The 14,406-nt window shown below is 36.3% G+C and overlaps 2 protein-coding genes across 2 annotated transcripts; one reads left to right on the top strand and one right to left on the bottom strand.

Moving 5' to 3' along the window:
- Positions 1-4,587: 4,587 nt before the first annotated feature.
- LOC145596989 (uncharacterized) lies at positions 4,588-5,964 on the top strand. The gene is made up of 2 exons (XM_081653178.1): positions 4,588-5,191; positions 5,438-5,964. Exons 1-2 carry the CDS (start codon positions 4,588-4,590, stop codon positions 5,962-5,964), a joined length of 1,131 nt encoding a protein of 376 aa, XP_081509304.1.
- A 752-nt stretch (positions 5,965-6,716) lies between these two features.
- On the bottom strand, positions 6,717-12,273 carry LOC145598283 (leucine--tRNA ligase, cytoplasmic-like). Its single transcript, XM_081654615.1, has 3 exons — positions 12,160-12,273; positions 11,979-12,023; positions 6,717-10,135 (listed from the first exon to the last, which is right to left on the bottom strand). Exon 3 carries the CDS (start codon positions 10,111-10,113, stop codon positions 6,862-6,864), a length of 3,252 nt encoding a protein of 1,083 aa, XP_081510741.1. The 5' UTR covers positions 10,114-10,135; positions 11,979-12,023; positions 12,160-12,273; the 3' UTR covers positions 6,717-6,861.
- Positions 12,274-14,406: the final 2,133 nt, after the last annotated feature.

Genomic DNA, 14,406 nt, shown 5'->3' with positions numbered 1-14,406 from the left:
ACCTAATTTGCTTGCTAAGCTAATTATTGAATTATCCTCCAATTATTTGGCTATTAGCTTGAAAATTATTAAAATTTCAAGCTAATCCCCAAAAGCAATCATTGGAGTTGCTAATAAAAAGGTGTCAATTAAAAAAACAAAAGAAGTAGGTTGTATGGAAGTGGAAAACGATGAAATAAGTAAGAAAAGAAGGGTTCAAAAGTAAGTAAGTAAAAAAAAAAAAAAAAAAAAAAAAAAAAAAAAAAAAAAAAAATCCAAAGGAAACATCAAATAATACCTAGTATAATAATTCACTTCAAAGAGATAATTCTACAATTGTATTAAGGCAAGAAAGAAATAAAGAGTGAGAACAAGTGATATAACAATTTGGATTACTTTGTCTACTTAGGAGATTGAGTGTTGAAAAAGTTCAGTTTTTTTTTTTTTTTTTTTTTTTTTTTTTTTTTTTTTTTTTTTTTTTTTGTGAAAATGCATTTTTTTTCCAACTAAAAAAAATGTTTTTGAACTTTATTTTAGTTGAATTTTTAGAAAAGTTTTCGAGTTTCTAAAATGAAAACCATGTTAGAAATTGAAACATCGACCCTAAACGAAGTTTTTGTGCATCACTTACAACTTAATCATCATAAATTATACAAGTATAACTTTAGATTGACTATATTGTAAGAAAAGTTAACAGAGTTAATAATTTATTGAAAGTATAGGATGTGACTTATGTGAGCAATTTTCATACAAAATGCTACCGTAGTTAAATCTTTGTTTGAATTTACAAGGAAGTCTTGTAATGATTCTGGTCTTTATATTCAGTCATTATTTCACGACTCCAAATTTGCAAGCCAAATTCTTGGGAGTTTGTAAACAAGAAGTTGGTGCTGTTAGAACTAGAGCTTATAAAATTAAGATTGATGTCAATGTTGAAGTTGTGTATGATGATGGAGGCCCCACAAATATAATGAGATATTTCCTCTGTTTTTAATTACTTGCTCCACTTTCATGTCCAGCCGTTTTTAAATACTTCCTCCATTTTCTTATTTAAAATACTTTTACAGTATTTAATTAATTTCTCTCATCTAGTGGACCCAACATAAATCATATGGAGTATTTTATTAATTTTATATTTTTTTTCTCCTCCAATTCTCTCTAATACTTTTACTTTATACAATTTTGTATTTTACCACCAACCCACCACTTCCATAATTTATTATTTTCTCTAATTTCTCCTAAAACTCCACGCATGGAGAAATGAAGCAAGTATTTTAAAACGGAGGTTGAACTAATTTGCTCTATCAACCAAACATGATATTGTGGCTCTGGATGATGGCTAATTTGCAAAGTAACATAACATCATGTTTGGAATGACATTAGTCCGGCCATATATAGATATTAGAATCCAGAAAATTAAGATGATTATGGAGTAGCCAATGAGATGCAACAATGCAAATTGAAGCTGAAAAAGTGTCGCAACTCGAAGGAGAAATATTTCGGTGTTAGAAACACGATAATAAAGTTTTTGAAAAAACCCTAAAATAAGCTAATACTTTTGAATATTTTCTTCCACAAACATCTAACTGCAAGCCAAATGGGGTTCCAGACAAGTTTTCAAGGGGATAATCAGGCATGTGTGTGCTCAAATTCGGTTTTCATGCATTTTGCAAATGCCTCACGAGCCAGCCAAACCCTTCAAATTGCAGAAGAGTTTGTACTACTGTAACGTTTATGATAGCGATAGGACCTAACAAGGGGCTTCAGAATTTGCCCTTCAATTTGCACCAGAATTTGTACTACTGTAATTTTCATGAATGAGATAGGAGCCAACAAAGGGCTTCAGAATTTTCCCAATCGACAAATGCAGGGATAAATCGTGCTAATGGAGCTCAAACACGCTAACAAAAGATTCTCTCTGTGTGAAAGATATTAGAGACTAACATGCAATAAAAAAAAAAAGGCATGTATACCGGATTACCAGCACCGTCAAGAGGAAACTTTTTAAAGCAGGTGAGATGGAGGCATTTCAAATTTCAATGGAAGATTGGCTTTTGACAAGGATCATCTAAAACTAAAACTTAGAAAAAGTGGCCATATTTCTCTGTTTATCAAGATTTAGTATTCACTACCTAAAAAATAATGGCAAAGATGAGAGAGCTGAGGGAAAAGCTTTTCCACCCGTAGAAAAAACGAAACACAACTGTCGGATGGTTATTGGGTTCAAAAGTCATTTTAAACCATTTATGGAGAGCTGGGGTTCTGATCTAATTCATGGCAAGTCTGCAATGCTTCTCAGAATTACCTAGGGTGTGTGAAATCAAGCCCGGGATATCTGCTTCAGATGATTAGGAAGCAAATGCAGCTATTCCTCAGTGGATCATGATTTAAATAGAAGAATCATAAGTTGGACTATTGCTCTTAGAGCACCAGCATCAAGGCCTTTTACAATCCTTTCCGTGGCTTTTTGGTGTCCTTTCCCAATCCTGATGGATGCTATTACTTGGGAAAGATAACTGTTAGGGAAAGGATATTTAGTATCCTTTCTCTGGAAAGGAAATCTCGCCTCGGCCCAAGTGCCATGTTAATTCAACAATCACAAACAAAAGCATACAACGGCTATATTGGAAATCATCCAACGCTCAATTTGTTGACACTTGTCAACATCTTGTTTCTTTATTTTTTTTTGCTCCAAAACAGTATAACGGCTATAATTTGTAAACGGTAACTTATTTTAAAAATCCGAAAACACCAACAGTCATAAAATTTTTTTGTCTATAAAATGAGTATAAATTTGCTATATTTTTACAAAGTTTCAGTTTCACTTGTACAATACTCTTAAACACAAAATTACTCTAATCTTCTTTTTTTCAAGTTTATTTTTCTCCATTTCACTTCCAATTTCTTAGAGTGTTCAATATGGATCGTAATAATTCTAATTACGGTGGTAACCCGAATTTTCCTAACAATTCAAACTTTCAATTTAACCAATCTAATCCTCCTGTTGACCCTAATCTGTTGAGTAATCCTCAAATTCAAGCTGCATTTTTTCAATGGTGTAGTAGTCAACCAAGATCAACAAATTTCAATAATATTCCACCAATACAACCAAATTTTCCTCATAATTCTCAATCCTATCAACAAGCTTTTGGTAATACCGCTTTTTTCCCTATATCAGAACATTTAACTCAAAATATGAATCAATCTCCAGGTGGAGTTTGTAGTAGCAATGCTACTCCAATAGAGTTAAGTGGTGAACATGTTGAAGAATTAGCGGGAGCACAACATCTTGAAGAGATTGACAATGATGAAGTCGAAATTGTTCCAGAAGTGCAACTCAATACATCTGCACAAAGGAAAAACCAAGCATGGAGTATCGCCAAAGACAAAGCTCTTGTATCAGCCTATATAAATGCAGGAGGCGATGTGGAGAGGGGAACCAAGACCAAGAGAAGCGGGTTATGGGCAGAAATTCACAACCAGTACGAAAAGGCTAGAGCTGAAAATCTCAATGAGATTAAGGTAAGAAACGTTAAATCTTTGCAAAATCGATGGGATCACATAAATTTACATGTAAGTAAATGGGTTGACGCCTACGGTTATCATTTTCGAACTAAGGGTAGTGGTGAATCTGAGCAAAATTTGGAGAGATTCGCTCACATAGATTACAAAGCAACTAACAATAAGATGTTTTGTTATTTGCATTGTTTTGCAATTCTGAGGAAATACCCCAAATGGGATCCCTCCTTGTCCAAAGTTCAGTCCGATATGTTACCGGGTGGTCAAGCATCTACAGATAGTGGGGGGAGCGGTAAAAGATCCCAACCCGATTCACAGTGTGAGGTTGGCGGAAGGGCTAAAAGACCTCTTGGCATAAAACAGACAAAGATGAAAGGTAAAGCATCAAGTACTTCGTCAAGTGTAAATCTTGACTCTTTAAATACAAATTTTAATGACATGGGAGAGAAATTGGGTCAATTGGGAGAGCGACTACTTGATCAGATGAGAGAACGAGATGAAGAACAAAAGGCCCGGGTAGAAGAAAAGAAAAGGCAGAAGGAGGAGGCCATGAAGTTCAGAATGTTAGAAAGGTTAATGCAGAAGCCCGTTCTTGATGACAAGGAATTAGCAATGTATAACAAACTGAGAGACGAATTTAGTAGTAGGTTTTCGCTTTAATTTCATTTTAGTATTTGCAATGTTTGTATTTTAATTAAGTATTGTAAGGTACGCAAGTTATTTTTTTTTTAAAATTGTTTGTGCTACTAGTAATGTTGATGTTTATGTAGTGTTGTTATTGTTGTTTATGTATTAAATTAATATTAGTGTATTTTAATTTGTTTTTAAAACTATGATGCCTCTTTTACCTTTTGACAAGACTCATGCATGCATTGGTAAAAAAAACCGACCTTACAAAATTCTGCATGCATTGGTCATAATTCTCACCATACAATCCTTATCTTATCCATATCTTATGTGCACCAATTATGTTTTAACAAAATCTTATCTTCTGACCAACAATATCCTATTTTTGTCTATTTAAAGTACATGATTTCTATCTTCTAGTGTCACAAACAAACACACCAAAAATAAAACACCAAACCCAATATGAGCTTAGATTCAATCTCTTCAAGTTCTTCAAGCTCTTCCTCCTCAAGTATAACTGATAAAATTTATGATCACATGGTCATGAATTTTATAAATGAGAGTCAACGTTTAGTTGCGATGCAAAATTCAGTGCTTAATTCATTACAACCTGAAAAGCAAAAACGTCCGAGAAAACGAAGGGTAACTGTGCCTAGAAATCGTGAAGCGGCTCACGACAATCTAGTTGCAGATTACTTTAGTAATCAACCGGTATACAATGATACCGTATTTCGAAGGAGGTTTCGTATGAGGAGACCCCTGTTCCTTCGCATTGTGGACACATTAAGTGCAAGTAATCGCTATTTCCAACAACGTCCCGATGCTACCATGCGTCTTGGTGCTTCACCCCTTCAAAAATGCACCGCGGCTATACGTATGTTAGCTTATGGTTGTTCAGCTGATCAAGTAGATGAATATCTAAAGCTTGGTGAAAGTACTGCTAGAGAATGTCTTTCACAATTTGTCGATGGAGTTATTGCTCAGTTTGCAACTGAGTACCTCCGCAAGCCAACAATGGAAGATATCCAGCGTCTTCTAAGAGAAGGGGAGGATAGAAACTTCCCCGGCATGCTAGGAAGCATTGATTGCATGCATTGGGTATGAAAAAATTGTCCAGCTGGATGGAAAGGAATGTATCAAGGCCGATCTAAAACGGCCACTGTTATCTTGGAAGCGGTTGCATCTAGGGATTTATGGATTTGACACGCCTTCTTTGGGACTCCTGGGTCGTGCAACGATATTAATGTACTACAACGTTCTCCTGTGTTTGATGACATAATAAATAATCGTGCTCCACAAGTTCTGTTCACAGTTAATGGAAACACTTACACAAAAGGATACTATCTCACCGATGGGATTTATCCAAAGTGGTCGACATTTATAGATGCGGTTACTGCCCCTCAAACAACTAAGGATACGTTATTTACTGAACGTCAAGAGAGTGCGAGAAAGGATGTTGAGCGTGCTTTTGGTGTGTTACAAGCTCGTTTCGCAATAATCAGGAAGCCTGCTTTGGCATGGAGTGTAGATCCGTTGTGGAAAATTATGATGACTTGCATCATTATCCACAACATGATTGTTGAAAACGAGCGTGATACATATTTAAATTATAAGGATCCACTCGAGTTTGCCGATGAACAGCCTGAGAATATGCCGGGGTCGTCCTCAACTAGGAATGCAACAACATTCATCGTAACTCCCGGACAGTATGATCCAGATAATTTCGGTAGATTGATAGCTTCGAGAGGGGAAATTCGTGATAGAGACGTCCATATGGCTTTAAAGAACGACTTGATCGAGCATTTATGGGCACAGTCTATGAGGTCCGATGAAAATTAAACATTTCAGTTATTTTTAAACCTATGTTTGTTATTTTCTTTGCTATTTTTATCAACGTAATTCATGTTTTTTTTATTCGTGTCGTTTAATCAATGTATTTCATGTTTTTAATCAATGAATTTTATGTTTTTGAATTCGTCTCGTTTAATTAATGTGTCGGTTAATAGAACGATCTATTATTAATTATTATTAACAACATTTTCAACAACAATAATAATTAAGTATATTAATAAATATATGTAATTTGAAAATAGAATAAATGGTGGGGTATATGTAAGTAGGAGAGAGAAAGTGGGAAAGGATACTCATTGATGTTGGAAATTTTTAAGGGAAAGGATGAGTAAAAGGATGGAAATAGTGGGAAGTGATGTGGAGGAAAGAGAAAGTGATGTGTCAAGTGTAGGAAAGGAGAGAGAAACCGGGAAAGGATATAAGTATCCCCAACACTAATGATGCTCTTAGGATCTTCCTATTGAACTGCATGTGTTTCACACAATTTAATTGCTTTTCTAAGTTTTGTGGCATTTCATAAATATATGTTGCCTAATATATCTTGCAGCACCTTCAGCTTGAGTGCTGTGACACTTGGAGATTCAATTACACCACAGTAACATCATGACCTAAGTTGAAAGATGACTGAGGTAAATAATGTACAACATTCTTGATTAAAACGAAGACTCTGGTAAACTGTAAATGACGGAGTCAAAAGCACATAAAGCAAACTCAGAATCCATGTCAACAACAAAGGCAAATTCAGTCACTGGAAGACTTGGAACTAAACTAGGCTTCATAAGAACTCAAGATAAAACAATGTGCTGTCAAGAAGTTCATACAGTAAATAAATTTAAAATTCGTTACAAAAATACCAAAACCAAAACCGCAGAAAATTTAGTTTCATCAGTTTGTCAAAAAGATGGCAGTAGGATTACCAGGAGATGGAGGATTTTGTTTTAGCACTGACGCAAGAGGTCCAGCCTTGGCACAAGCATCCTCATCTTGATAAGACAAAATCTCCACCTGCTCGAGAGCAAGCTGCCTCTTGATCAAAGACAAATTCTCTGAAAGGACCTTCATCTCACCAAAAGGAAGCTTCAACTCCAAGGCTTGGGGGCCTAGAGCAAGAGTTTCATCCTTCTTGAACCTCAAGAATGGCATGCATTGCTTCTGGATTTGTTTGAAATTGAAAGCCTTCCCAATCTCACTCGTCTGCAGTGCTGCCATAATTTCACTGTCTGGAGCAAAAGTACAAGTTCTTGAGTCAAATTTGCTCTGAAGTATTTTCAAGCACTCTTCCTTCCAGCCATCATATGTTTCGTTTACATAGATCAAACCAGTTAATTGCTTGTCTTCTGTAAGCTGTTGCACAGGGGCTCCTTTCTTACCAGCTTTCTTTGAACCCATAATTTGCTTCTGAAGGAGTTTCCTCATTAGCACTATCGAATCCTGCAAATATTTGTTAGCACTCTTAAGGGCTAAATCAGGTGCCTCGGCAGCAGGCCAGCCAGCTTTTATTACAAAGCCTTCCTTCTTCAAAAGCTCTCTCCAAACATACTCTCCATAATGTGGGCAGATAGGGGTAATAAGTCGTGTCTGGATATCCATAAAACGCTGCACCAAAATCCTGTTCATGCCACCAGCCCCACAAGAGAACCTATATTCATCTCTAGCAGCTTGCAAATCGTAAAACCCAGTCTTAAGAGCATCTCGGAACATATAGTTTTGGTAGTTTTGCTCAGTCAGCTTTATTGCAAGATTAATCTCATTTTCGAACACCCGATCAGCATAAGAAGAAGGCTCACCCGATCTAAGAGCTGCATCAGCAGCAAGAATTTCTTCCATCCATGAGATCTCTTTTGTGAGACGCAAAATCGCTGCATTTGCAGTTTCAAATACAAAATTTGCATCATCAACACCATCACCAGCATCAGCAAGAGCAAAACGTGTGGCATCTGCAGAGAATTCTTCAATGGCCTGGCGCAAAGTCCTGAAGTTCCCAGTGGACTTGGACATCTTCTCAGCATTTAGTAAAATGTGTCCATTGCATCTGAAACCACGAGGCCAGTGGCGCTTGTCCATTAGTGCTGTGTGATTATAGATGCTAAATGTCAGATGGTTCTGGATAAGGTCTTTGCCTGACACACGAAGATCAAAAGGATACCAATATTCAAATTCCCGCTTCATTGAGTTAAGCACATTTGAATCAATATCTGATGAATCTGGATATGGACCACCACAAAACAAGAAATCCCATACATCATCGGACATTTGTTCCGGCTTTATCAAACTGGTATTAGATCCATACATGTCTCCATTTTGCAGAAAATGGACAACGGTATAATAAGCCATGTATATAGTTGAATCAGACAGGGACTCCACAAGGTACTGCTCGTCCCAAGGGATGCGAGTCCCAAGGCCAAATGACCTTGAGCAGGCCCACTGATTTAGCCAACTCAAGGTGTGTTCAAAACCATGACGTGTCTCATCAGAGTAGCAATTCATGTTATCCAAGCACTCCTTGGTTAGCTCCTTCCATTCAGGTTCCCCATATGTGATGTACCACTGGTCTGTCAAAGCCACGACACATTCATCGCCTGATCTAGACATGACCTTTTTCTCAGGCTCACTATATATAATGGCTTCACCTGTTTCTAAAAGCTTACGTCTGACTTTTGGCTTGGCATCCTGGACCTTCTCCCCAGCAAATTCACCAACAAGCATCATTCCTTCAGTAAAACCCTTCAAATAAGTTAATCGCTTTGCTTCTGCAAGCTTGTCCTTTTCGTTTTGGCTCTTGATCTTCAAATCAGTGCAGACCTTCTCAGCAGGTTTGTCTCCAAATTCAGGGATATCAATAATGGGTATGATCTCAAAGGGAAGTATCCATTCATCTTTTACACCAAATTTAGCCCGCAGAGCCGGTTTAGCCTTTAAGTCATGCATGGCCATATAGTCATCAGGGGCGTCACTAGGGACACTGGTTACAATCCCAGTTCCTTTATCTGTCAAGATAGTTAGCATGGGAAGAGTGTAAATGACTTCATTTAGAGCAAGCGGAGACTTCAAAGGCAAACCAATCAAGTCATGACCAGTAAGCTCCACCAAGCATGTTGGCTTCTCTGGGATCCTTGAGTAGTTCTGATATGCAAGATTAAGAGCTGCCCTCTCAGTGACTACAAAAACATCAGTCTCATTAATTTCAAAGGCCCCATATTTACCTTCAGGCAATACCCACGCATTTGTTTGACCATACATGGTCTCTGGCCTCAATGTTGCAGCAGCCAAGTATACTTTCCTGCCCTCTAAAGCGCTCAATTTTGCAGGATACGGTGGAACAACTTCCATCTTTATTATTGTGTATTCTTGGGGCTGGACCCCTTCACCGGAAGCCCTGTCATGGTCGGCACATGGTTGTCCATCTAGCGGAGAGAAGATTGCATATCTTTTATCTTTCACAATCTTACCAGCTGCTTTGAGCTTCCTCATTTGCCACCTCACAAAAGAATCAAAGTATGGATTAATATCAGTGGTGACAAAAGAGCGCCTCCAGTCAACACCCAAGCCGAAAGCTTTAAGGTCTTCAACTGCCAATGGCGGAAAATAGGTCAGCCATTCGTATGGATCCTGAAACTTTGAGATTTCTTCATCGGAAAGGCCAAAACTTTGCATGATCTCCCACTGATACAGACTTGTGCCAGTTTTGGCTGCAACCTTAGACTTCTTACCCCTGAAAGGCTGTGATCCTGCATTTGTATCTACTTGTTCTGATGGCTGGCTAACTTCTTCCTCCACTGCAGAAGGAAACTGAGGTGGATCTCCAAAGAGTTGAATTTCTCTTGCAAGCTTATCTGCTGCAGCCTTGATGGGCATGCCAGTGCAGTGGAAACCAAAAGGAAAGAGTACATTGGCTCCTCTCAGTCTGTGGTAAGCTGCAGCAAATTCTACCTTGGATATGGAAAATGCATGTCCAAGATGCAAATATCCATTCATATATGGAAATGGAAAGTTCCCAAAGAATTTTTCTCCATCACCAGGAGGCTTCTCACCAGGCTCAGCTACAAATACATTACTTTGGTCCCACCAAATACGGACCTTTGACTCAATATCAAGCAGACGATCCCTCCTAACAAAGCTTTTACCACCCTCAGCCATGTTTAAAGAAATCTTGCAGAAACTGTTCAAAAAAAAAAAAAAAAAAAAGAGGTAAAGATAAGATCCTGATCAGTGGCAGTGGCAGAAGTATGAATGAATTTAGGACATGTTATTTCCATCTCATATGAGCTACATCATTTGAAACATCACACACCTTTGAAATCTGAATTAATGTGACTAACAAAACTATTTAATTGTAGCTGTCCAAGCTGAAAAATTGCTATGGCAACAACAATGTCTAGTTTGACCACTTGGCCATACTTTTTGAAATAGTACGTAATTGTAAAATTATGTTGGACAATGAAATTTCCTGTATGAACAAGACGCTTTAACAAGCTGTACAACCTAAATATTCTACCTCCTACAAGAAGTGTCATATGTTTCTCGTGGTCATAATTGGACCATAATTTATTTTCTCAAAATATATTGCAAGATCTTACTTCAAAATAGCACAAGGCCAAGATTTTTTTTACACTTTTACATGAACATACAAGTATGCAAGTCAAGGAATTTCTGCATGCATGAAGCCAGTGAAGGGTTATAGCTTGAAGTACAGAAAACAAATATGTGTATTAGCAAGGGAATCAAAGATATCAAAGTAGATAGGATAAATAGTATACAACACCAAGCTGTAGAATAGATGACTTCACACATAATAATGTTAACTGCCATTAACAAAATTAGAAAACATAGATATAGGTATCTTAAGTTAGATGACTTAGATTATAGAACACAGATATAGCCATATAGGTATCTTAAGTTAGATGACTTAGATCACATGCCATATGATTAAGGCAAAGATGGAAGAGTTGCAAATTAATGATTATCCCCCAGTAAAGTATCAGAAGCACAATTCTTGATCTACAATTTTTTTTCCCCGTGCATGACTTTCTTTGACATCACATACCTCAAAAAATTCTCTCTTCAGGTATTCAATATTTCAATGCCAAAGTGCACATGATAAAATCAACATGCCAAAAGAATGCACATGTCTAGACATAATCATGCATCCAAATCATTTGACTTGAGGGACGCAATGCGTTAGATGGATCCAAGTGATAGCAAAGGTCACCATGATGTACACGGTTTAATGCAAAAAGAAAAAAAGTAAAATGACATAATGTGTCGGCTCGACAACAAATCTACGTTTCTTAAGTTCTCAACATTTTTCGTTTTTGTCCGTTCTTAAAGTTCTTAGCACTTTCACTTTATTCCATTTTGGGCAAAACCCTATTTACTCCCTTAAACCTCTTACTCTAAAAATTGATGCCTTTTTCACTCACTCATACTTTATCCACATTTCTTTTACACCCAACCATCTCATTATACACCCTTTAGTATTGTTTGGTTGATAAGGGAACTTATTTCCCATATGCAATAGCATTTCATTGGAATTTAAATCCCATATTGAATTTCCTAAGAACTGCATAAATTTGTTTGGTTGTTAAGAATGAATTTGCAAATCATAGAAATTTTGAATTACTAATGGGGGGCTTGGTAGTTCAATTCCTACATAATTCAATTTTTATAGTCAACAAACCAAATTCTCCATTTCTAAATTTACATAATTCTTCAATTCCCCCATTTTGTTATTGTTCAATCAAACAAGGCCTTACCTACTCACCACATCAACACTTTGCATATAGTAATTGTTAAGAACTTTCAAAAACATTAGTAGTATAGAACAATTATATGATACCCAATATGCCAATAAATAAAAATAGAAGAACTCAAAGATAAATCTGGATAATTGTCTATTAGAATTTGGATTCTGACATAGGGTTTGAAAGAAAATAAAAGGGGCAATAAAAAAAATTGGAAATTGAATTGATTTATCACCCAATTTGAAAAAAAAATATGTTCACCTTTGAGAGAACTGAAGTCTGCTAATCAAATTTGTCAAGCAATTCCTGAAAGATCATACATTCAATAAATTACAAATAAAGAAAAGAAAAAAAAAAAAAAAAAACCAGAGTACCCTTTAAGCATAAAAACATAGGAGTATGAAATGAAAACAAGTTTTTAAAAAAATGAAAAAACAAGTACCTCAGAAGGTGCTTCAATGGAGGAGGGAAAGCTCAGAGTACGCTTCAATGGAGGAGAGAGAGGGGGAGTGTGTGCCGGGAGCAGCGTAGAAGTGATAAGCTACAAGGTAGGAGTACAAATGAGCACGGTTATAACCCGACCAAAACCCGTTTACCCTATCTATTTTTAAGGGTATGGGTCTAAGTATTTGAGACTAGACCTGTACACATGGACGGGCCCCACTAAAAGCCCTAACCCAACCCTAAATTAAAAGGGCTGAGCCCGTCCATTAAATAAACAGGCTGGACTATTAAAGGGGCATCAAGTAATGGACTTTTAAAGGTTGGGTAAGGTTTTAAAAAGGGCCCTAAAAGGGTCAGCCTTATAGGCTTTTAATCCTCAATATACTTTCAGTCATGTTGATTTTCTGATTCTCTATCTTCTAATTCTCTCTCCTCACTAAAATATAAATCCCCAAAATATACCCAAATTATAAACCCTAAAATTCGAGCATAACACTTCATACTAAATTTTACTCCCGAATTCCAACAAAATTCCACTCTAATCTGAGCAATTATCCCAGGTTTATCTCTTCACAATTCTTCAATTTTTATCAGTTTAATCTACATTGCGCAATTTTTTTTAAAAAATTTTAAAATTTCGATTCAATTGATTTAATAAAATTGCAATTGATGCCTAAAATGTCTTGTTATTGATGTTGATTGATTTGTAATTCCTTCGATTTTATGCTCTTTGTTAGTCTTTGAAATTTTATTAGGTTTTTGATGATGATATGAGTTGTATTGATTGAATCTCATGAAATTGAAGTATTATCTTTCTTTGATTTGCAGAAATTTTGATTGTTGACCTTGTTTGACCATGTCGAACAAACCTCAAATCCCTAATAAGAATTCTGCACTCATTGCTGTTTTTCCTTCTGTCTTTTACCATAAAGTTTCAATCTTTCCTTTGTTGTTATTAGCATTTTTGTTTTTTTTTGTGGGAAATTTCTGGGTTTTATAATGTTGGATTTTGGATGATATTGGGTTTTATAATGTTGGAAACAACTTGACAGGGGGACAATGGCCACCACTTGGTCAATCTTTGGCAGAAAATAATGAGTTTTTAATATATATATTTTTTTGATCATTTTATTGGCTGGAAATAGTGAGCTAGTTATTTTTAAACAATGCAAATACTCATTTTGGATGAATAACATCAAACTTTTACCTACTTTTGCAGTTTTTTTAACCATGGAAAGTGAAGCAACTACAATGTCAATGCCGGTAGATGATGAGGTTGATGAATCTAATGCCGCCCGTAAGCGTAAAAGGAGTAGGAAATCTAAAGTTTGGCGAGAAATGACGGAAGGAACGAATGCACAAGGTGAGCGAATCGCTATTTGTAAGCATTGTAAAGTGGAGTTAATTGCCCACAATAAAAGTGGCACATCTCATTTAATACGTCATTTGCTTGATGTGTGTAAAAAACGAACTAAGGGGCTTCCACTCGGTGAGGCGGTTGAGGATGAGGAAGAATTTGTTTTTTATATGAGTGAATTAAGAAAAGAGATTTTATTATATGTTGTTGAAGGTTCTCATTCTTTTTCGACTGTAGAAGAAAAAGGTTTTAGGCGGATGATGTTAAAGGCTAATTCTAAATTTAAACCATTTAGTCAAGCAACTTTAACTAGAGACCTTTTTTCTTTGTATGCCTCTTATAGAGAGAAAATTAAAAAAATTTTGAGGAATGCACCCGGACGAATATGTTTGACAACTGATAATTGGAAATCATCACATACTTGGCAACATTACATTTGCATAACAGCCCATTTTATTGATCATGATTGGAAACTTCATAAAAGGATTATTAAGTTCACATCATTGTCACCCCCCTTTGATGGACAAAGCATCTCCGAAGAGATTTTTATGTTTCTTAATCAATGGCATTTAGATGACAAAGTGCTTAGCTTAACGGTTGACAATGCAAGTTACAATGATGTGATGGTTAAGCACATGAAAAATCGTCTTGGGTCAAGGGGTATGTTGGTTAGTGGTGGTTGTTTTTTTCATATAAGATGTTGTGCTCATATCATCAATCTTATTGTCCAATCCGGTCTATCTTGTATTGAGAACATATTAGATAAGATTAGAAACTTGGTAAAATTTGTTACAAGATCATCTTCTAGAAGCAAGGACTTTTATGATACCGCTCAAAAGCATTTTCATTTAGAGGCTAAGAGGAAACTTCGCATGGACATGCAAGTTC

Source organism: Chenopodium album, chromosome 20 (assembly GCF_948465745.1).
Source record: "Chenopodium album chromosome 20, dcCheAlbu1.1, whole genome shotgun sequence".
In the NCBI taxonomy this organism is placed as follows: domain Eukaryota; kingdom Viridiplantae; phylum Streptophyta; class Magnoliopsida; order Caryophyllales; family Amaranthaceae; genus Chenopodium; species Chenopodium album.
This window is presented reverse-complemented; position numbering and strand designations above follow the sequence as displayed.

Bases quoted from the DNA above. Each gene is read 5' to 3' on its own strand.
- LOC145596989 (XM_081653178.1), top strand. From the start codon at position 4,588: ATGAGCTTAGATTCAATCTCTTCAAGTTCTTCAAGCTCTTCCTCCTCA. The intron at 5,192-5,437 runs GCATGCTAGGAA...TTCTGTTCACAG, and splicing joins GGAGGATAGAAACTTCCCCG to TTAATGGAAACACTTACACA.
- LOC145598283 (XM_081654615.1), bottom strand. From the start codon at position 10,113: ATGGCTGAGGGTGGTAAAAGCTTTGTTAGGAGGGATCGTCTGCTTGAT.